Raw genomic sequence first — 24,971 nt, 5'->3', positions numbered from 1 at the left:
AGATTCAAGCTAAGAGTTTCAGAAACAAACCAATTCAGATATATTTGGTTTAAAGTGAGTTATTAAGGGGCAGCCAGGTAGCACAGTAAGAGCACCAGCCCCAGAGTCCGGATGACCTGGGATCGAATCCTGGGGTCAGACACTTAGCACCCACCCAGAAACACCTGGCCTTGTAACCTTGAGCAAGTTACTTAACCCTAATTGCTTAAAAAAAAATAAAGTTATTAAACCAAAATATATCATTTGTAGGAAATAAATTGAACCAGAAATAGGCATATACTGAGTTGCTATAATTTATGTGGGTGTAATGCTGCTGGGAGAAAACTGACAACTACTCACATGTACAGCAGAGTCCTAAAATCATAAATTTTCACTTGGGATGTGAAAAAGGTCATTTTGATTTATTTTACAGAAGACCAAAGAAGTGACTTGCCAACATTGTGCAAGCATTAAAGTAGCAAAGGCCAAAATGTAAATTCAACCTCTAATTAAATACTCGGTATCACAGCCTTTTAATACTGACTTTAGTATGATGATACTTTTGGTAAGATTAAGTTGCTATATGTCTTCACATTTCATCACTTTAAAACTAGGCTTTGACCAGCAGAGACAAATGGCATTAAAAACTTGTGTTTTCCTGTTACCTGTTTTTGTTTTTTTGCTTTTTAGAGGGCAACTGGGGTTAAGTGACGTGCCCAAGGTCGGCTAGTGTTAAGTATCTGAGGCCGAATTTGAACTCAGGTCCTCCTGACATCAGGGCCAGTGCTCTACTCACTGCACTACCTAGCTGCCCAAAACTTGTGTTTTCAAGTCTGTCATAGTCAATACCAAAATAATTCTGATAAAAGAAAATTCCCTTGGTGTCTTTTTTTTTCCATTCCGGTACACCAGTGGTTCTGAGTTTATGTATTCCCTCCAACGATATAGAACACATCCATCTGTCCCTACACATCCTGTATGACTTGCCAATACCTTCCATGAAAATCGCCCAACATCCTGGGGGGCTTTCATCAATTTCCCTTGACCTTATAAAGATACCAGTGGAGCACACAGCTTACCTTTTACCATATCATTAGCCCATCTTTTTTTGTTTATACCTTTCTTTAAAGACTCCTTTTTCATTGCTCCTTCCAATAGAATAAGCTCCTTGAAGGCAAGGAAAGTCTCCCTACAGTGTATGACATAGTAGGAACATAATTTTTGCAATCCCTTTTTTTGTAATATAGTCTATTCACACCATTTAATTTTCCAGAGGCTATAGTGTCCCCTGATCTGTAACAACATATGACACTTGAATAATGTTGGTATTTTAAAAGGTGACTTTCTAGTGGACATGGATAAACTAGAAGTGTGCAGTAAACATTCATTTACTCAGTTTTTCTTCAGTGGGAGTTCATGCCAAAGAGTGATGGGTGTTCCTGGGTTTAATGCAATCAACAGTTTCTTCTGCACCCTTGTCTAGAGGACCATACCACTAGGGAATGCCTGTTCAGCTTAGACAATGAGCTGACTCCTCTATAATAATGGTAAAGTGCTTGGGGGTGAACATACACCCCTATTTTATGCCTCAGAGTTTATTAATGATCACAGTTGTTTCATGTCTTTCAAGGAATCTTACAAAATGCTTTGAAGCCACACTTCTATCTCTTATTAACTACAACTTTCATTCAAAAAATTTTACTGCAAAAATTTTCCTGTTCCATTCTGATACCCTTACAAGGAAGTCTTTGTCTAGACACTTCTCATAAAATTTTTTATAAACATGGGAAAGTAGACATATGGATTGGTAGCTGATTTCTCTCCATTGCCCCACCTTTTTTTTTTTTTGGTAGTGGAGTGGTAGTAGGTTAGTATCAGGAATTTTTTGTTTATCTTATCTTTTGAATACTTTGGATCTAAAAGAATCACACTTCCACTTGCATGTATCGCCATACAGAATAATTACAAGACATTCCCAATAGGTTCCCAACTTTCTGTAAATTGCTATAGCCTTCTTCAAATTTGATTTTATGACATCTTCCTGCTGAAAATGTTGTTTGGGGGCATATTTATTTGTAAACAGTGCTTCTGGAGTTAAAAATTTTTTTGAGAATTTTAGTAGTATCCTTTGGTTTAACTTGAGTGTCTGAAAATCTCTGCTCTATCTTGTTGAATCAAAATGATGTATTCTCAGTAAGGTACCCCAAACTTGACAGTTGCTTCCTATATACAGAAAAACAAACCAACAAAAACCAAAGGTGTCACAAAGACAATTCTGTTATTGTTTGAGGAGCAAATTCGATCTCAGAAAATTTTTTCTTTGGCCAATCAGAAAAAAGCACAAGTGTCTTAATTAAGAATAACTTTAAAAAATGTTATTTCAAAAATAATTTGATGAAAGATCAGTGTAAACCTTTCTCTTAAATCAATGTTATTTTGGTGAGTAGTATGTGTTATAGTGTAGTCTAGAATGTGGGTCCTCCTCCACACCCCATTTTCAGCTTTTTTTTTTTTTTTTTTCATGATCTTCCCCCATTAGTGAGGTGAGCTTTTCAGGCAGGGACTATCTTCTTGGCTTGCTTTGTACCCCTAACACTTAGTTCAGTGTCTGGTACAAAGTAGATGCTTAATAAATGTTTGCTGACAAACACAGTCTTTATCCTCTGGTAAATTAAGCCTGTAAACAAGTACTGTATGCTGGTGAAATGATGATTGCCTTATTTAACAACGAGGAAACAAATGGCCAAAAAAAAAAATGAAACTGGTTGTAAAGAATTTGAGGGCATCAATTCTATAGTTAGGAGGTCCTGGGTTCAAATTATCACCTCTGCCATTTACTGCTTGTTGTTGACTAAATCACAATCCCTCTGGGCTTCAATTTTTTATTATATGCAAAATAAGAGGCAGGACTAGATGGTTACTGAAGTATCTTCTATTCCTAGCTCCATGATCTTCTGATCTAGAGTCCCACAGCATTATTAACCTATTTGAGTTGTCATTTAGCCAGGTGCAAACCTACCCAACTTGACATGACTAGACCCACAGAGGATGGAAGCCTGTCAAATACTTTGCTAAAATCTAAGCAAACTGTCATCCATAGCATTCCCCTGGTTTACTGCCTTGATAATTGTCAAAGAAAGATATGGAGTTAATTTGGAAATTGCTCTTCAAGTCCAGGTTCTCTGTGATCACCAATTCCTTTTCTAGAATTAATCATCCTTTTCATCAAAATTCTAGAATTTTGCCAAGAATCTAAGTCAGTCTATATAATAAGGATTCTTAACCTGAGGTCAAGATTAAACCTGTTACCGTGTGACCTTGGGCAAGTTACTTAACCCGAATTGCCCTGCAAAAAAAAAAAAAAGATTAAACCTGTTTACTTGTTTTTATTTTCTTTTACCACTTTGGTAACTATTTTTCATCATAATTGGTTTCCTTTGTAATTCTATGAGTTTTATTTTATACATTTAAAAACATTTTGAAAGGTGGTCCATAGACTTCAGACTTCCAGAGGAGTAAATGGCCAAAATAAAAATTTACAAGCCTGGTTCTCGACAATTAGATCCTGATCCTGTTTTTGTATAGCCAGTCCTTTTCATTATGTCCTTAATATCTTTATTTTCTTTCCAGTCTTATCTGTTCTCCAGTTCCTTTCCACTATGGGCTTCAACACTTCAACATTGACTCCAGTGAAAATGATGGGGCAGGGGCTTGGTGCAGAGAAATGGGAGAAAAAAGCTTAAACACAAAAAAACAAAAACAACCCAACAACACACCTATAAAAAAAATTAAAAATTTTTATTTGAAATTTTTGGATAGCAATAATTCAAAGCACATTAGATTTCTTCACTTTTCCCTGGCAAGAACATCTGTCTCTCTTACATTTTTTCCCTGTCTTTCCAATGAGAATTGGTGTGACTGATAATTGATTCTGAAGATCAGAGTTTTGGTGTCTTATTTAATATTTACAATAAAAAATTAATTATAAGATTATAAATATATAATAAATAAAATACACAATTATAAAAATTATAGCAATATAAATGTGTCATCTTTGTATTATTAATATATATTTTATATCTTGAAGGATATTTCTCATATTTTAAGACTATCATATACAATACAATATACATTCATTAATATACTTAAAAGGAATTACTAAATCTTCCTTTCAAAATTATATATCTATATATACACACACACACATACATTGCTACCCAGACATGCCCTTCACCAAAGTACCCCTTACATCAGTGGTCTTCAAAATGAGGTGTATATGACACTAAGAAAATAGTAGCTTTAAGAAGGACAACATAGTCGTTTGGCATTGCAGCTGCTACTTGTGTCTGCAGACTGTGTTCCCAAGACAGGTAGTCATTGCATACTTGTCCCCCTCCTTTTCCCCCTTCCCCATCCCTACAGCAAACAGCAGTACAAACTCCTTGCTTACTCCTCTGCTTTTTTCTCCTTGTCCCTAGGAAAACGAGATAGGGCTCGTGGAGAGGCAAGTTGCAGCAGCTAGCTGGATGCAAAAAGTGGTCATGGTGGCTGCCAACATGCTTAGCCAATCAATGATATAACTCTCTCTCAAATCTAAAATCCTGTTCCTAATATCCACCCTATCCCAAACCTTAGGTTGGGGGCAGCTAGGTGGTGCAGTGAATAGAGCACCAGCCCTGGAGTCAGGAGGACCTGAGTTCAAATTTGACTTCAGACACTTAACACTTACTAGTGTGTGACCTTTGGCAAGCCACTTAACCCCAATTGCCCAACCTTCCCCTCCAAAAAGAGCCCCCCCTCCCCCAATGCAAGTAAATAAAGCCATTCGTCACTAACAAGCTAGGACCAACCTGGCATTTCATTATCATTTACTTTCAACTGCTCCCTTCTCTGCCACCTTCTGACCATGAGACCTGACTCCCAAAACCAGTCCTTGCCCCCATGACCCCGACCCATGTCCTCCAAAGGGAAGATGGAAATCGACTAGTTAGATGGTAATAAAAATCTCTGAATAATTGATGGATGGTATTGAAAAATGAATATCATGATATAGTAAGCAAACTCCTTTCATCTGGATTTTATACTTCTGTGTGAGGTATCTTCTCCAGCTATGAAGCCATTAAAAGTTAGGTCCTGAAAAAAAATAACTTAACATTTTCAAAAATAATGAATCCTATTGTTCTCACTAAGAATGATATATGAATCATTTTTGTACTTTTGCTTTTGTACCCTGGCTTTTAAAAGCCCTTCATAATCTGCCACCTTCCTACCTTTCCAGTCTTCTCATACCTTACCCAGCCCACTGGACTCTACAGTCAGTGACAAAGGCCTCCTTGACAATGATGCTCCATCTGCCTCCATGCATTTTTTTTTTTTTTAAAGCAATCGGGGTTAAGTAACTTGCTCAAGGTTACACGGCCAGTTATTTCTGGGTGTGGTGCTGAGCATCTGAGCCCGGATTTGATCCAGGTCATCCCGACACTGGAGCCGGTGCTCTTACTCGCTGAGCCACCTAGCCGCCCCCCTCCATGCATTTCTACTAGCTGTCACCCATGCCTGAAATTCTCTCCTTCCTCATCTCTGCCTCCCCACTTCTTTCGAGTCTCAGATAAAATTCCACCCTCTGTAAGCCTTTTCTATCACCTTTATTCCTAGTGCCTTCCCTCTCAGTTGATCTCCAATTTATCCCGTATAGTTTATTTTTACATAGTTCTTTGCATGTTGTCACCCCCATTAGATCTTGAGCTCTTAGAGAACAGGGACTGTTTTTTGCCTTTTTTTTTTTTTTGGTATTCCCAGCACATCACAGGTACTGAATAAATGTTTGTTGACTTGATTTGCCTTTAAATAACATTTTACAAATTATTTTTAAATAGTTTATTTCATCTTTAACTCATCCTTTTTAAAGTTCAATTTTTTGCATCTCTTTACAATGTATATTAATGTATTATTACAGTGTAGGCAAAAATCTTACTCAAAACAGGTTTTGATGAGAGGACTAGAAAATTAAAAAAAAAAAACACAACAAAACACAAGAAAGCACACAGGATGAGAGTTAAGAGACTGGCTGTTCCACCAGTTATTAGCCATGTGTCTTGGGGAAATTATTTGATTTCTCTGAGTTTTTGGTTTCAGTTCTGTAAAATGAGAATAATCCTTGCCCTGCCAAACTCACAGAGATATCCTAAGGATCAAATGAGTCACTGTATATAAAGGTCCTGTTCAAAGCCTTAAAATACCATATCAATAAGGTATTAGAGAGAAGGAGAGAGGAGAACTAGAAAGTTGGGGTTCAAATCCTGCCTCAGACACTATCACTTAACCTTTCTAAGACTTCGTTTCCTCATATGTAAAAGGGAGATAATAGCACCTACCTCACAGGGTTTTTGTGAGGACTGTCAAATGAGATATAATTAAAGTGACTTGTAAACCTTAAATCACTATAAAAATGGGAGCTTTAATAAATAAATCCTGGCCCTGCTCTATAAAAACCTAAATCCACAAGAACCACTCTATTACACTGAGTCTATTATTTTTTCCTTCCAAAAATACATTAATCATTTCAGTGTGGATAGATTATTTAGCCTTTTTGTTTCTAAGAAAATTTAATTTTCTGACAAAAAATTTTCAAGAATTTCCTTATTTTGTAAAAACGATTATTTACAGCAAGAGTAAATTAAAGTTTTGCTATCAGCTTCCTGCATAGCAAAATTTAAAAATATATAGCCTTTTAAAGTTTTTCCCTCCCAGTTGCAGACTATCTTTAAACCAACTTTATAATCTTTCAATCAGAACTGACTTCACATTCTCTTAAGTATTTTACTGGAACTAGAAAACTACGGGCAATAATAATAAAGCATCCATAGAAATGAAAATGCTTTGCTGCCTCCTTTTCTTATGTTAGTTGCCTAAGTGAGGAGTTAATTAAAAAAAAGTGGCAGCACAGAAAGGTGGGTTTACCCAATCTCAAGAATCAGGAAGACCAGGCTTCACTTCCCATCTCAATATATACTATCAACTGCAGAGTGGCTGCTGATCTGCGTATTATGGAGGGTTTCCTGCTAGGGAGTTCCCAATGAGGGAATGAATTTACTGGTCCAAATTAAAAAAAATTTTGTTTTCAATGGGGAAAGGCAGCAGAGATCTGAGATCATTCCTAAGAATGATCAGAATGCTGTCATTCCTAAGAATGATCAGAATGCTGAGATCATTCCTAAGTGGTTCCTTGAACATAAAGTTAACTTAATCACCTAGAGCGTTAAGGCAGGAAGAAAGAGAGCTAGGAAAGGTATATGCAATTCAAAAGGCTTTCTTCTGCCAGGCTAGTAGGTACCTGCAGGGCTTCAGTACAGCAACTAATTTTTTTTTAAACTGCATAGATAACAGTTTTCTAGGCATTAAATAATATTTTACTACAGAGAATCTTGCAACAACAACAACAACAAAAGAAATATTTGTTGGACTACATACCTTATCCATCCAGGAACAAAATTTAATTGTATATTCTACTCACTACAGGGCAGCTAGGTGGCAAAGTGGATAGAGTGCCAAGCCTGGAGTCAGGAATACTCATAGTGTTCCTGAGTCCAAATCCAGCCTCAGGCACTTCCTAGCTGTGTGACCCTGAGCAAATCATTTAAGCCTGTTGGCCTCAGTTTCCTCATCTGTAAAATGAACTGGAGAAGGAAATGGTAGACCAATCCACTATTTTTGCCATGAAAACCCCAAATGGAGTTGGAAATGACTGAAAAAAATGACCTCAACAACAACAATCTACTCATTACTAAGCGTGTAGAGTAGGACATATAATGTCAATGTGACCCTGGGCAAATCACTTAAACTTCTCGAAATTTCTTCACCCAGAAGTTCCTTATGCTAATAAAATCACAAATGAAGCCTCTTTCCCTTTTTATTAGAAATCACAGATTCTCAGAGTTGGAAGGGACGTCAGAAACCATCTACCTTCTAGGCTCAATCCAGACCTGAACAAATCTCCCCTTTACAAGGGACCCAGCAAGTGGTCACTCAGTATCTTCTAAAAGATGCTGACATCTGGGGCTAAGAACAAGTCTAATCTATTTTAGATTGACAGCCCTCACTTAAGACTTCTCTGGGTTAAATATCCCAGTTTTCTTCAGTTTTAACTCAGGCCTTAAAAACAAGGTTGAAAGGCTTTACAGAAATGTTACAATTTCAAAAGCAGAGTCTCAGCTTGCAGACTTTCAACAAGGAAAATAAGGGTGATTTGAATTTGAAATAATTATTTTCCATTTCTAGAAAATCCTTTAAACTTGAAGGGATTAGTTGGTAATCACCACATTTTCTTATTAAAAATGGCCATCATTTCCACATCAAAAGATTCTACCCAGGGGTAACTAGCAATTCTATTTCTTGAGGAACTGATTTCTAATTCCTCAGAAAAATGCAGGTAGACATGTCTCTAAATTTTCTCAATCAGAAAAAAGGGAAGATCTTAGAATCAAAACACATTTTATTTATAAGGAGGAAAATATAAATTTGTTTCAAAGACATTATTTGACCTTCAAAAGACAGAAAATTGAACAATTTGTTTCCTACAGAATTCTACTTTTATTAGTAGAGGTTATAAAACTGCAATTTAAAACAATCTCTGAAAGATACTTAGTGCAGTAGAATGAGAATTCTAGGGTCAAAGGACTTCAAGTCAATTGGGAACATTGGGCAGTCACTCAATTCCCTAGGACTGTGGTTCCTAATCAGTAAAATGAGGGAACTGAACTAGATGTGTGACCTTCAAATTCCTATCCAGCTGTAGTTCTAGGATCCTACAATCTGAACCTTTCATATAGAATGTGACCTTTTTGAGGGCAGAACCTGCTCATTTTTTGCCTCAGTGTGATTGGCAACTGGTACAAAGCACGCACTAAATCAGTTGATTAACTGATTGATTCTTAAGAATTTTTTCCTATTTTACTAATGCACATACTTAAGGCAGAAAAAAATTTTAACTGAACTATCCAGTATCTCTGACTGGGTCAAATATAGTTCAGGTAGAAATAAAACCTGGGTCTTCATCGTCAGTGCTGTAATAATAACAGGGATGGGGAGTGGTGGATAGGGGTGGAAGGAGGAGAGAAGATTCAGGGTTTGGGTTTTTGTTTTTATTTTTAAAGAGAATGATCAAAGTCTTTGGAATGAAGGCCTCAATTTTCAAAAGCTGTCGTTAGACTCAGATTAGTATTCCCGAGAATGCTTCTATTTGTGAGTGGAAAAGATTTCTATGACAGGCTTTTAAAAATAGACTTGAGGTGTTACTGAATCTGGTCAGAGAAACAGGCTCTTTAAAATCCCATCTTTTGTCTGTCCAATAATACTTTTCACAGATTATTCTGAAGGTGTGAAAACAACTACCAAACAGGATATTACTGTCCTCAGAGGACAATAATGTCTTCAGATTCTGGAGGTTTCAAAGAAATTTCCATAAAACTTGGCTTAAAAAAAGTCAAAAGGGGCAGCTTTTGCTGTTCTACTAAAAAATGGTAAGTTTTATTTTCAAGATATCCTGAGCTTTATTCAATATCAGTATGTAAACAAATGGAATTAATTCTACAGCTTTCATGTTCTATACAGTATTCAAGAGATCTTATTCTACCTCAAAGAATAAACACCTGCATGGAACTTTATCCATCCACACTAGGGTGCATATGAATATATAGGGTGCATATATGAATAAAGCTTATGGAATTACCCTCTCATATTCCTACATATTATAATACTAAATATTCTTTCTTAAAATAACCTGATTTTTTCCCCCAAATCCAACTGTTCATGGATGAGAATTATAAAATGACTATTAGCCTCAGACATCTCCGACAGTAACATGTAGAAAGCAGTTCCCTAGTATCTCTATGTCATTCAGGGTTCTTTCATTTCATCTGAAAGCCACCTTCTCCTGACTGAGGTTGAAGACTTTAAAATTCAGACTTTCACTAGCTTCTTGTACAAAATTCACTCTAACTTGAAAACAAACTTGGAAGATGTCCAGAAGGCTACAAAGTCATCAGTCTAAATGCAAAAGGGTCAAGAATACCAACTACTTTCAAGTTTCTTTGTTTTTAAAGTGCTCCATGTGCAATGTAAAATCAGTTTCCAGGATAAAGAAATCTATTATGAAAAACAATTCTTTAAAAGATCAGCAGTTAAAAACAAGAGCGGCTTCGTTCAAGTATTAATTTGTAGGCTTTAGGCACATTCAAATCAAAATAGTAATTGCAAAGTTCATCTGAATATGGTTGAGGCAAAGGCATTTGCAGGAAAACCCTGCAAACAAACATGTAAACTACATGTAACAAATCTGTAAACTCAAAGTGACTTTGGAATTTTTAAGTAATAAATGCTCACGGAATAGTGAACAAGAATACAATACTTACTCATTTCTCATCAGAAACAAAAGAGGTAATAAGTTTGCTTAAGTATTCAGAGGCCATATAATAAACAAAAATAATTTGAATGATTATCACTAGTATGTTGCTTCATCCATGTTGTCATCACTTTCTGCGCCAAAATCATCTCCATTGTCAAAGTAAGAATTGATGTAATCATTTTCCTAAATAACAAGAAAACAGCAACATTAAAATATAATTAGATATCTTTGGTTATGGAGAGAGACCACTGACCATCAATTTATTGATTGTCAGTTAACCTACTTAATAAATTATTAATGGAGGGGAAACATAATTAGAAGCCTAAGTTTCTCTCTTAATCTGTTCTTCTACTTAAATGAAAAAAAAAATACCAAATTACCAAATCAGAAATAGTATTAGCCCTAATATAAAAGAAAAGGTGGATACAGAAAGCCCTCACAATTTGTTTGCTTAAAAAAAGGCTTCATTGACTCCACTCACATTTTTTCCTTCTCTTCCAAATAAAGACTAATTCCAATTACTCCCCAGACAAGAGTCAACCTTTCTGGGCCTCATCTATAAAAGGAAGTAGGAGGGGAGGGAATCTGATTTCTGCCTAAATATCTTTTAAAGTCCTTTCCAGTCCTAAGACACAATGATTTTGTCAACACAAATATTGTTAAGCAGAAGGCATTTTAAAGCTCAGTTCTAAGGTGAATCACTGCATGTTATTGTTGTTGTATGTAACTCTTCAGGACTTCATGGACCACAAAAAGCTAGGCCCTTCAGATGGGATGCTTGGATGCCTGTGTTTCAACCCCAATTCCAAGACCATATTTCTCCCTAGCCTCAAAGTACTATCCCTGGCAGTTTCTCTCCAGCCCAAGGACACTATGCCTAACAATTACTCATGAGCGAGCCCCAGCAAAAACTTATCTCTCTTCCTGGAATAGTAACAAACCGCACCAGAAGGAATTATTAGTTTGAACTGGCTTTATACTAGCTCATAAATATATTTAGTATCCTCTGAACTATGTATACCAACTCCCCACCTCATTATATGCATTCTGGACTCCTCATTACATGTATTCCAGACTTCAGATATATGTATACTCCCTACATCTATCTTGTCTAACAAGACATTGATGGGTGGCAGACTGGACATTTCTCAGCCAGCCCTGACTGCTAGTTGACTTAGTGACATTGCAGGCCTAAAACCTTACCTCCATGTAGCCCAGGCTTTTTCCCAGAGAATTCTGGGTAAAACACCTGTACAGTAGATACTAAAAGTGTATGTTCCTTTAAGAACTGACCACTCTTCAACCACTCCCTAATCCCACCTTGAATCACTTAGCATATTTGGTACATATTCTACTATAGAATATCCTATATAAACCTTAACTGTACCCCTCTAAGCTCACAAGGTCCCTAAGAACTCTTGCCCAATTAAAAGTGTAACAATAAATCTTTGCCACCTTGACTTAAAGAATGCTTGAGTCTGTGAATTCATTCCAGACAACGCTATCCATTACTCTGGTCCTTGTGGAGTCCCTGAATCCCTCCCCCACCCCAAACCACATCATTTCTATCCTCCACTGTCTCTGGAAGTTTGTCCTAGTTTAAGTTTGTGGTGTCTTTGATACTATCTATACATTTCATCCTCTGCTGTCCCCTTCTCCTTCTGCCTTCCATCTTTCCCAACATCAGGGATTCACTGGAAAAAAAATCCTTTCTTCTCATTATATGGCCAAATATTTAAGATTCATTTTCAGTATTTGACTTTCCAGTGAGTGGTCTGAATTAATTTCTTTAAGTATTGACTGATTTGACATCTTTGCTGAAAAAAGCAAGACTATCAAAAGTCTTCTCCAGCACCACAATGTGAAAGTGTTGATTCTGTGGGAGCAAGTGTCTTTTAATTTCATGACTATAGTCACTGTCTGCAGTGATCTTTGAGCCCAAGAATATAAAATTTGACACTGTTTCCATTTCTTCTTCCTCTATTTGCCAGGAAGTGATGGGACCAGTTGCCAAGATCTTACTTTTTTTGATGCTAAGCTTCAAGCCAGCTTTTACACTGTCCTCTTTCACTCTTATCAATAGGCTTCTTAATTCCTCTTCACTTTGAGTGGTATTATTTGCATATCTGAGATTGTTGATATTTCTCTGGACAATTTTATTTTCAGCTTTTGATTCAGCCTGGCATTTCTCATGAAGTACTCTTCTACTCAAACAATTAAAGAACCTTTGAGTAACTCCTGGAAGTGGCAAAAGTGCCCTAAGGCATTGGAAATATGTATTTGAAAACTAGTCCTCCAATTAGACTAATATAAGTAGTTCTTTTTTGCATTAGAAGAATACAGGTGCAGTTGATAACAAGAATAGCTCACTAGATTACCTAACCAGATGAAGAAAAGCAGGACTCAAATACAGCACAATAAAGCCCAGTGCTCAATGTCTTTTGGGTTCAATTAGACCTGAGTACTTGCAAGTTTTCCAGGATGAAAGAGAATATTATTCACAACAGGCTGGAGAGATGTCCCTGAGCTTAGCAGCCTTAGAGAATCAATTCATTAAATCTATTGGCAAAAATTTCTAGTATATAAAGGCCTGCAACAGAAAATGAGTAACTGAAAAATACAGACCAGCCTTTAAAATAAACTGAGATAACAATCTAGTCCCTAAGTGATTCAGTTCCCACATGAAGAAATTTGGAAATAAGACTTCTATTGTCAGGACTTAGACCTTCTGGACCCCTTCTGGCTTCTCAGAAGATAGGCTGAAATCTCCAAAATTAGAAAGGTAAATAAGAGTATTTGGGGTTGAGGACACTAGTTCTGGGTCTCTCACCTAGGTGCAGGAGTGACAAGGCGAAGGAATAGTGGACATTTTGTTCATGAGTTAAGGCTCCTCACAGTCTGTGTGCAGCAGGAGGAGGAAGAGGAGAATTCTTCTTTTTCTGCTTCTGCTTCTTCTTATATAATAGTAGGAGAATAATCTGAAACTAATGACTAAACTGGAAATTTAGAGTTCTCCCTGGATTTTGTTTATCTAGGCTAACCTTGTCTTAACAAGATGAAGAAAATATGAACTAGTCTGTTGCTCATCTTTCTTCTTCCCTTTTATTTTCCCTACCTTTCAAGTACCCCTACATCGAGTTACCTAATTTTGAGTAGACAAAAGCCCTGGCTTTTGCTCAAGCCATTTACTCTCTACTGGTTTCAGTCAAAAGAAAAAACACCTCCCTACTTCTCTTTGTCTCCAAGGACATGGGTTTTTCTGAGGAAGGCCAATGTTTCTACAAATTATTCATTTGATTAATTAGCTTCATTTATCCTTCAAAATAAAACACCCCCTTTGTTCTCAAGGAGATGTCACAAAATAGGGAATGTTAAGAGAAACTTTAGCTGCTTCAAATTCATCAGGTCTTTGAAAGCATTTCTTCTCCTCCCCTAACATGCACTTTATACCCCTATTATACTGGAGGACATAGAAAAAAAAAGTGAAATACAGTTATATATGCACACTGACTGATACAGTTCAGTACCCCACTAAGGACTGATATATAGTTCACTCCAGTGGTGGAGAGAAGCCTGGAATCCTGCTGTTACTGTACTCAGCAGGGAAGCTCCTAATTTGCCTTTTAGCATTGGCTGAGCCATGACTCAATGAGAGAATAACTCTAAAAATGCAGAATTCCAAAAACTAGCCATGTCCAGAAACCAACAGGATTTCTTAAGCAAATCTCAATGATTTGGGGCAAGACTGAAAGAATATCTGTTCAGTAAAAGCTAGCCTTGCAGGAACCTACCAATTTACCTAGTTAAAAGGTGTTCTGAAGAAAGACTTAGTAGTCATAAGCAGCAGGACAGTAAGACCGATGTGACTGACCCCAATCCAAACCCTGGGGTAACCCTTCCCTAAGCTAAGCAGCTCTAATCTTGGTTGTCCATAGTAAAAAAAACAGGTAAGCAAAAGCGTAAAATATCACCACTCGTTTCTTGAATCTAGATAGCATCTACAGTCATCCTGAAGATGGGGGTAGCCATAGAGACTATAGACTTGGAAGTATTTGCTATATTTGAAATTCAAAAAATTTCTACAAGTTGGAAAATTTGTAAAACATTCAGAAGGCCTATAACTCTAATGACTGGTCAGAACCTGTGTTCAATCAATCCAAATTGTCACTCAACCTAGCTAGACTATTAAGGCATTATTAATAGGCCATAAACCAATGCTGGCCCAAAATTAGAATACTAAAGAATAGATATATAAATGGGGGTGTGTTGGAGCTAGTTTATAAGAGTTCAAGAGAGACAACTGTTGGGTTTTTAAAAAGAGGAAGCATTTACATTTCAGATACTGGCAAATGCTACAAATCAAAGCTTGATTTATTGTTTTGTTGACTGTCTAGATTTAAGAAAGTGATGAAGAAAATGTTAACAATGTAGATTAAAATTAAAAGTGTGTTGTGTATAATTCCTGCCCCCAAACCCCCACCAAAGTTTGTTGTTAAACATATATCAGCACACCCTTTTGGTATGTGTGAATATATGGTAATGAATGAAAGTATAGTATGCTCCTCAAGAAAAATGTATTTCATTTTATTATCATTTAAATAGGTGAAAGTCTTTGTTTTATTGCAAATATAAAGGACCTTTTAGTGGTTACAGGAATTCCTATTAAATGGACACAAAGCTTCATTTCTAAGGTACTGTACTTCAGTTGAGAATTTGATCCTATAATGAAAGGAATGGGTTATCTCTTAAGAGACTCTAAAGCACTCACTGAAATTGGGGATGAAGGCAGGAATGCTCCTCATAAATCTATCCCCCAAACTGAGTAGTCATAAGACACATCACCAGGCACAAGGGGCCTCCTAAGCAGAGTTCAAGTCTATCAGGCCTATGGCAACTAATCAAATCTATGGGCTACATCCTCTAAACTTATTTCTAAATTCCTGATTTAAGAAACTCACATGACTGCTATCTGAAAAAAAAAATTACTCCCTTAAACAAGAAGAATAAGAATTGTAGATCCACTATTATAAAGCTGCCTACCCATCAAGCACTTCTTCCTCAACTTATATTCACTAAAGCCTATAATTTCAGTGTCATAATAGTCCAATTGATTTCAGTGTTCTTTATGTCACTGGTAATAACCAGGTTCCTGTTAACCAATTGTTTTTAAAAATGTGCCCATTCATTATTATTGCTATCTCCAACCTTATTAGTAGTAAATTTATTATATATTTAAATTGTTATTAAATTATTATATATTTAAATATTAAAATTATTATATATTAAGTCATTCTTTAAAAATGGTACCTCTTCCTGCTCCTCTTCATCATACTCTTCTTGTTCATCAGCTGCTTCATCTTCATCATCATCATCATCATCTTTCCTTTTCCCTTTGCCTCCTTCTTTCTCATCAGTTTCCTCATCTGATTTTTCTTCATCACCTTTCTTTTCCAAGTCCTGGTATAAATTAAATTCATTAACCAATGTATAGTAACAGCTTGGTCACCACCACTCCAATCTCACTTAAAAGACAACACAATTGCAGTAACAGTTCCTCGGTACTCTTCAAAAGAATTGGTATTGTAGCTTGTGGGTCAAAGATTTGGTCCTCACCATCATGTCAGTTTTTTTAAATGCGTTAATTACAATACTGAGAATTAAGCCAATGCTTTATTTAGGTGAGGGTTTATATGATAGATCTTTCACGATAATAACAAGCAGGTATACATGGTGCGTTATAAATAACTCACTTGGTCCTCACAACAACCCTATCCCCATTTTACAAATGAAGAAATTGAGGTACACAAAGGGCAAGTGACTTGCCCACAGTTATATAATTAGTAAGTGTCTGAGGTCGGATGGGAACTCATCGGAACATAACAAAAGGGTAAAGAGAGGAAAATTATATGCTCATTAAAAATATTCCTTCTAAACCCTGGAGTGAATTTTCACACATTTATAAAAGAACTGCTGGGGTGGCTAGGTGGCGCAGTGAATAGAGCACTGGCCCTGGAGTCAGGGGGACCTGAATTCAAATACAGCCCCAGACACTTAACACAAAAAACTAGCCACGTGACCTTGGGCAAGTCACTTAACTCCAACCGTCTTGCCTTCCCTCCTCCAAAATAAATAAATAAATAATTAAAGGAACTGCTGATATTATAAGGATAAGATTTCTTTTTTTTTTTTATTAAGCAGTTGGGGTTAAGTAACTTGCTAAAGGTTACACGGCCAGTTATTTCTGGGTGTGATGCTAAAGTATCTGAGCCCAGGTTCGATCCCCAGGTCATCCTGACACTGGGGCCGGTGCTCTTACTCGCTGAGCCACCTGGCCGCCCCAAGGATGAGATTTCTTAAAGCACAAGTTTTAGTGCATCAGTAATCATTTTCCACTAAGGTTATTCAATTTAAAGATCCAGCGTGCTGCTATTCTTTTTTCTCTGTACTTACCTGGTTACTGTTCCTTGGATTTCATTACTAAGGTTAATAAGGGAAAGGAGAGATGGAACTCAAATCAATCCCTGTTATTTTCAATGACATTTATGAAAAATGGAAAAAGGGGAAGTCAACACCTAAACTTTCACTCTGGCTATATTTCTACATCTCACTTAAATCTGTATGCTGGCTTATATTTGCAGAATTTTACTTTGATTACATATAGGCATATCTCCAATTTAGTAATTGGGGAAGGAGGAGTCTCAGTTTTATTTCTATGGTCAGTGTCAATGATTTGTTCAAACCAAGGTCACTAGCAATGGAGTAGTAGAAAGAATGCTGGATTTGGAGGTGAAAAACCTGGGTTTGAATCCCAGGTATGACACTTTTAAATAGTTGTATTCTCTCTGTCTCAAGGATTATTCGTGGTGGTTGTGAGTAGCAAATGAGAATGTGTGCAGAGGCATACAAATATAAACTATTATAATCACTGCTGTTCATCACAGCCACTAAACCTGAAGTCAATGCATAAATAATATATCTGAATTTCTGCAAATGTGTTAAAACATCAAATTAAGTAATATATACAACATACTTTGTAATTATTAGTAGTATTGTTATTGTTATTAGAATTTTACAGATTTCCAGAAAGATGGCTCAATAACACTTCTGCAAATGGCAATATCATTAGGGCCTAAGATAAGGCTCCATTAAATAAAGGATCATTCTTCACAATAAACAGAATTCTAATTCAAATTTCATTAAAATATCTTCCATATCATAGAATATCATTTCTTTTTTTTTTTTAAGCAATTGGGGTTAAGTAACTTGCTGAAGGTTACACGGCTAGTTATTTCTGGGTGTGGTGCTAAGCATCTGAGCCCGGATTCGATCCCCAGGTCATCCCACACTGGGGCTGATGCTCTTACTCGCTGAGCCACCTGGCCGCCCCTAAGCAATTGGGGTTAAGTAACTTGCTCAAGGTTACATGGCCAGGTGTTTCTGGGTGGGTGCTAAGTGTCTTAGCCCGGATTCGATCCCCCAGGTCATCCCTACACTGGGGCCTGTGCTCTTACTCGCTGTGCTACCTGGCAGCCCCTAGAATATAATTTCTGTTCGATTACATCTCTCTATGTGGACCACAGAATCACTCTCTCTGGTTTTATCAGAATTTTCAGGAAACAAGAGACAGGTAACATCTCTGGATGGCCTTCAACACCACAGCACAAGTCAAAATCTATCTTTCTGAAATGTTCACCCTACAAGGAAAGATTCAATGATGCTAAGCTAAAAGGCAAAGGAAAAGGTTTTTTAGGGGCTCTCAACTCAATCTGTCAGTGACTTCCTATGTGACTTTAGATAAATTCCTCATTCTCTCTTCCACTAGTTTTTCAAACTGTACCTGTCAACATCTACACACTTCAAATGATAAATGAAATGTCAATAAGTGCATTAGAATGCTTTAACACACTGCAAATAAAGAATTCTGCAGAAATCCTATAAAAGATACTATCAGAGATATATCACTGGGGGAAAAAATAGATAGGCCAGTCCTGTAGTAAGAGTAGAGATAATTGATAGGCAAATGGTATAATCTATTGATATCTATACAATGTCAAGATCACTTGAGAATGCCCAACAACAAAATGAATGAACCATCCCCCAGAGGATTTTTTACAGAGCATGAATAACAGTTGAATAAAATAGACAGGTATTTAAGTACTGTTACAAACACAGTAGTGGCAGAGAAGAGGAGGGAAGAAATGAAATACATATTTTTATTTTTAAACCATTAGTTTGTGGCCTTGTACTTATTGCATCTAACTCATTTTCTAAAACTTAGGAAATTAATACTGAAAACTCTTAGTGCCTCTCAGCAAAATTTTTTGAGTTTCAGTAGAACACCGATCATAGAACTGGCTAAAATTCAAATATCTAGTAAATGCTGTTTGAGAGTAGAATGTGTTATTTCCCTCTGAATATACATACATTTCATATTAAAGACCCAAACTACTTCTACCTCTGAAACAATGATATATGGTCATTTGAATTCTAATTGTACTCTATTAAAACTCATTACTTTGATAGAATTTTCAGGTTTTACAGGTCAAATACAACTTGGTCCATTTGAGCTGGTATAAGCCCCTCTCCCTGAATGAAGACCCAGGCTTTGCCCTAAAGATAAGTCATATATTAGGAGCACCAGATCAATCTTCCTTATAATGCATCTCTCCTTAATATTCTTCCTACTGCTAAGCTCTACAGCTGGCCAGACCCTAACCAGTTTCAATCAATATAAGTATAGCTTGACACCATAAGCTATGTCTGCACCCTTATCCATCATCCCACACAATTTAAGCTTGGCATATTTGGTCATTGTTCCTTCATCGATCCTTACAACTTCTAGGAAGTTCATAGTGGTACACTGAGTACATAAACAAAGATATGTAGAAACAAAAGGCTATATGGACATGGTAGGGACAAAGAAAAAAAGAGTGAAATTGAAACTAAATACTGTAAAGGAAAAGGATATTTACAATAAAGGAAATAAGAGCTATGTAAACATATAAATTTAAATGTATAAATTTCATACACTTAGTCCTCTTTGCTTTCCCCTAGTTCCTTTATTTTGTTTTTATCATTCCTGTGTAGAAAGAAGACAAAGGCAAAGAGGTAGAGAAGAAAGTATGAAAAGAGATGTTTACAAATGAGAAAGGAAAAGATGGTGAAGGCTAAGAAAACTGTGGGGAAGACACCTGACAATATCTAAGGTCTCTGTCAGTTCTAACATTGTCTGAGGCTGCATGAAACCGATGAGACAAATTATGCCACTTTCCAGCTAATACACTGGCTTATCTAGAGATTTCCTGTTATTTTCTGCAAACTGTGTTTTCTTCTGCGAAACAGGTGATATCAAAAGATAGTTTAGAACAACAGGATTTGAGTAAGCTCTTTCAGAAATGTAGTTAGTACCCACCCCCCCTTTACATGGAGACTGCTTAACAAGTAGATGGAGCTTACCTCAATCTTTTTCAATACATCCACAGTACTCATTACTGTAGTAACTTTGGCTGTACCTTTTGTCCTTTGGCGTTTGGGTCCTGCTAAGGTAAAAAACTAGTTAGTACAATTTTTCTAGAACAGTAAGAAAACTGAACGTGCCTATTATACTGTTTTGTGTTTCATGGAATAAATAATGGTGACACCTTACATTTCACTCCTCTAAAGCATTTCACAGTTTACTTAGCACTTTTAAGTATATTCATTCATTTGATTCCTTAACACTGAGGTACTTTAGGCAAGGTTGTCCCTATTTTAAAGGTAAAGAAACCGATAATGAAGAGACTCCCCAAAGTTCCAGAGCAGGCACCTAGCCCAGACAGAACCAAACCCAGATCTTCAGACTCTCTAATCTAGTAAGCTGTTCTACTGGTTGTACCCAGGCCCCATCTACATTCAATTTGACAAACATTTATTAAGTATTTACTACAAGCAAGGCAATACAGGCATATTTACTAAATGACTATAACACAAACAAAAGACCACTACTAACATTAGTAAACAAAATCAAGTATATTAAATAAAATTCTGTCAAATCTCAAAAAAGGGTAAAGTCAGTTTAGCAAAATATTTTCAAATATTTTAGTACTACTGTATTTTAGAGGGGAGGAAAGGATTGGTGTACAGAGGAGGTTAAAATTGACATTTGAGCTACCAGCTGGAAATCCTGAACAAATCTCTAAGCATGAATTCTCCTGGTCAATCACCATCCCATTTACCTGGAACGTAAGAGATATCATTTCACTATGTTTAAGAAATAAAAATGTAGGATTTATTTCTTCATGAATCAGCATCTAATCAATTGAGAAAGGGGTAAGAATTCAATATTTGAATGTCATTACTGAATTGAAAATAGTTCAATTGAACACTCATAATTAAAAATACCATAACGCCTTACATCTAAATATGTGAATTTAGATCTCTCTAACACATTGCAAAATAAAAGTAAGTTCCTTTTTTCAGCCCATTTAACTTCTTCTATGCTAAATTGATAGTGTAGGCTTACTCAATAAACTACTCGATGATTAGCATTAAATTCAATGCTATTTCAAACTGTGCCAATGACCTCTCTTTAGACTCACCACAGTTAAATGCAAAATGGTACATTAGCCTTGTGCTCTGAAAATGTTTAATGATCCTCCCCTTTCCTCAAACCTCAACTTAATAATGGGATGAAATGGGCAGAAAAGAACACCTCATTAAATTAAGACTTTTTTTCACACTTTTTTGATATATTGATCAATTTTACTGATTTTTTTCCCTTCATCTTCCTCTTTTTTCTTTAAAAATATTTGTTATAAGGGATGGTTCTCTGGGAGGAAGAAGGGAAGGATACTGGTAGCAATTCTGATGATTAGTTTTTTTAAAAAAGACATCAAAATTTTTTTTTAAAGAAGTCAATTAATAAGCATTCATTAGAATGTAAACTCATTATGAGTAGGGATCACCTCATTCCTTGTACCTGTAGCCCCACCACCTAGCACAGTGCCTGGAACACAGGTACTTAGTAAATAATTGTTGATTAAGCACTTACTAAGGCACTGTACTAATAATCAGTGGGGATACAAAGAAAATGCAAAATGTAAAAACTATGGAGAGAAAAGGACCGAAGTGGATCGTGTCTGGTCAACCATAACTGATGGGAATGCAATTTTCTATCATTCGCACTAAATTATGATTCATTCAGCAAACAGGCCCATGGCCATAAATTTTTTATGAGATTTTACTTAAATAAAAGTAACTTTGTTGGACTTAATGGTGCTTGCTCAATAACCCTCACTTTTTAGTATCTTAAAATGCTATAAGCAGCAAAAGAACAAGGACATTGTTTAATCTGCTTCATAGAGCAGTAAACATAGTCAAGGTTGGAAGAATCCCTAATAAATTATGCAGCCCAAAGTCAATGCTGCTGGAGTACAAAAAAGCCAGGGGGAGCAAAACATTATGTATTGTCGAGTTTTTCTCTAAGGAGGCTTTATCAATACTCATTTCATACAAATCCCTCTAAACCATGTACCAAAGATTTCAAAAGAGGAAATTAACTTTGTAAAGAGGCTAGCTATATCCAATATGTTCCCAGAACATCAGTGACAGAACTAGAGCTCCTGTAGGTTCTTAACATCTTCTTGCTGAGATTTTGCACAATTATTGCCTAAAATGGATCTTTTCCCATTCATGCGGTATCAGATTGTTAAAATCTGTTTTCAAGTTTTTGATGTCAAACTGTCTTCATAGAAGTATGGACTGTCAGTTTAAGGTAGCCAATACCCTTGCAAACAGTGTTTGACTAAGAAAATTACATCTATATCTGTATGTTTTGGTTGGTGGAGAGGGCTAGAAATAATTGTCAAGGACTTAATCTACAGGAGACCAACAATTCTGATGTTTGCTAACCTTTCCTTCCCTTGACCCCTAACTTTTTATATTATCAGTTTTTATAACCTGGAAGAAAGTACTAAAGGAAAGGCAGAGTTTGAGTGAGTCTCATTGACAAGGATTCAGAATATGAAAGATGGAAATTTATCAAGCACTTTAAGGGTTTCTAAAGCACCCTACATACACTATCTCATCTGATCCTCATAGGAACCCTGGGAAATAACTACTGTGACTATTATCATCCCCATTTGCAAATAAGGAAACCTTAGCTCAGGGAGGTTAAGCAACTAACCAAAATGCAAAACATAGATCAAAGACATCAAGAAATTTAGGCAATATGGAAAATGACAGCTTTTGACAGTTATGAATCTAGCAACAAGGAAGATCTAAGCAACAAGAGATCTTTTTTATCTTACTTTTTAAAAATAAATTACTTCTGCAAGTTAGAATCCAGAGATGAAGGATTTGATCTCAAAGCATTTTGAAACTCATTAAAGTTTCAGCTTCCCAATCCCCAAAATGATTTTAAAGCACTCCCAAACTTTCAGTCTATTTTGCAACTATAAATTTGATAAATCATTGGAAACATTTAGCCATTTGCTCCTCCATATCCCTCCCAGTGACATGTCAACACAGAGACACATACAGCCCAGCTAGTCTCTCTCTATTCCACCACGATTAGCATGGTTTCTACCATCCAGCTAAAAAACACTAATATGGGTAAGTGAGGAAAGCCACGATGCTGTAATAAACCAAAATCCCAGTGTCCCAATGCCCTGAATTGGAAAGAATATGAGTGGCTTTCTATAAGGATAGACAAGGTGTTAGGGACTAAAACAAAAACAATTAGTATGCTCTAAGCACTATTTTATTGTTGTTTTAGTGAAAATTTTATGCCTAAAAATTTAAAGTGAGAGGGAATATGATCTAATTTCATAAAGAGTTAATCTCAGAATCTGGAAAGACCCATGATATATGTTGGCTCTGAGACTCTAGACAGGTCACTTAACCCTCCAGCTCTGTAAACCTCTATGTTGCCAAACATCTGCTGATTTGCATGAGGAGAAATAGTTTACTCATTAGCATTTCCCTACACCAATGTGAAAGGCAATACAAAAAAAGCCTGAAGTATCAATAAACAAAGCAAATCAATTCACACATCAGAGTCTGCAATCAAAGTCACCATTCTTAGAATATTTTATTTAAAAAATGCCCACAAAACAAAACAGTAAATACATAATGGAATATCTATACTATTTGGAAAAGGAAATCTCATAGTATGAAGCAAAATGAAAACTGTTACAGTCCTACTAACTCTGTTAATCACTCTTTCCTCCTAGATACTTTTAAAAAAAATATTTCTCTCTCCTGGTTTGCTTAGTTGACAACTCCCCATTCTCCTTGCTCTGCCCCACACCCTTTCTTCTTTTCCCTCCATACTACTGTACTTGGTGATCTCAGCTCTCATGAGCTTAACCATTATCTCTATACAGACCCTAATGGAGTTGGTCCAAAACCTGAAACCCAAGAGTCTTAGGAACAGCAATGCATCCAGCTTAGCTTCCACAGTCACCATCCCGGGAAGCAACCCTTCTGGAGATGCAGCCTGGCAACTGCTTCTGCAGGTGCTACAGCCACAGCCACTGATGACTCTGAAAGGAAAGTTCTTGCCAACCAAGTCTCTGGCACCGTCAAAGGGTTCAACTTCAGAAACAACTATGATTTTATCGGGGAAGTGCCATGAAGTATTACCATCTGATTTGTGCCCTAAAGAGCAGATAGGTAGTGTACCTGACAGAGTGCTGGGCCTGAAGGCAGGAAGACCTGAGTTCAAATCCAGCCTCAGATACTTACTAGCAGTGTGATGGTGAAGAAGTCATTTCACCTGTTTGTCTCAGTTTCCTCAGCTGTAAAATGGAGAAAATAATAGCACTTCCCTCCTAGGGCTGTCGTGGGGCTCAAATGGCATCATAATTGCAAAAATGCTTGGTACAGTGCCTGGCACTTAGTAGGCACTATGTAAATATTAGCTATTATCATTAGTATAGACCATGGGATCTTTTCATCTGATTTGCAGCTGTAACTTTCCATCTGTACAGTCTCCTTCCATTAGAATGTGAGCTCCTTGAAAGCAGGACTATCTTACCTTTTACATTGTTATCCCCATTACAGAGTGCTTTGCACACAGTAAGCACTTAATAAATGCATTTTCACTCATTTAATCACTCATCTATATATTCAGCCTTAGTCTCTCCCTCAAGCTTCAGTCCCACATTATCAAATGCCTTTCTGACATCTTACACCAGATGATCCATAGGCATCTCAAACTCAACATGTCCAAAATAGAAATTCTCTCTCCCCCAAAACATTTCTGTCCTCCAAGCTATAATAACAGTTGGATAATAACAGCACCTGCCTCTCAGGGGCATAGTGAGATAATATCTGCAAAGTGTTTGGCACAGTGTCTGGCACATAGCAGGTGCTTAATCAATCCTACTTCCCCCTATGCTCCCCTTTCTCAGCACTTCTGAGGGTACAACATCCTCCCAGTCACTCAGGCATGCAATTTCACCATCATTCTCGAAACCTCATTTCTACTCACCATGAAAACTATTTCAAATTACAAAGAATATGCTTGGAAATGAGAAAATACAAATTAAAAGATTAATAATGGAAGCTTCTTAAGTCCAGATCTAGGCAATGTGGTAAACATTCTAAA

At 36.6% G+C, this 24,971-nt stretch overlaps 1 protein-coding gene across 4 annotated transcripts in view; it reads right to left on the bottom strand.

The window, feature by feature from the left end:
• Positions 1-3,758: 3,758 nt before the first annotated feature.
• The window catches only part of POLR3G (RNA polymerase III subunit G), a 527,072-nt gene continuing 505,859 nt past the window's right edge, over positions 3,759-24,971 (bottom strand). For 3 of the 4 annotated variants that reach the window (XM_069085085.1, XM_069085082.1, XM_069085084.1), the window contains 3 exons: positions 19,838-19,920; positions 15,689-15,838; positions 3,759-10,564 (listed from right to left, as the gene is read on the bottom strand). In XM_069085085.1, the coding sequence (XP_068941186.1) occupies positions 10,478-10,564; positions 15,689-15,838; positions 19,838-19,920 (320 nt within the window). In that variant the 3' untranslated portion in view covers positions 3,759-10,477. The remainder of the gene's footprint in view (positions 10,565-15,688; positions 15,839-19,837; positions 19,921-24,971) is intronic. The other variant, XM_069085083.1, reaches the window with a different exon arrangement.

Source organism: Petaurus breviceps, unplaced genomic scaffold (genome assembly GCF_028583685.1).
Source record: "Petaurus breviceps papuanus isolate PSGF00001 unplaced genomic scaffold, PetGlider_PUasm1.0 175, whole genome shotgun sequence".
Classification (NCBI taxonomy): Eukaryota; Metazoa; Chordata; class Mammalia; order Diprotodontia; family Petauridae; genus Petaurus; species Petaurus breviceps.
Note: the sequence above shows the minus strand (reverse complement) of the source record. Positions and strands in the feature narration are given on the sequence as shown.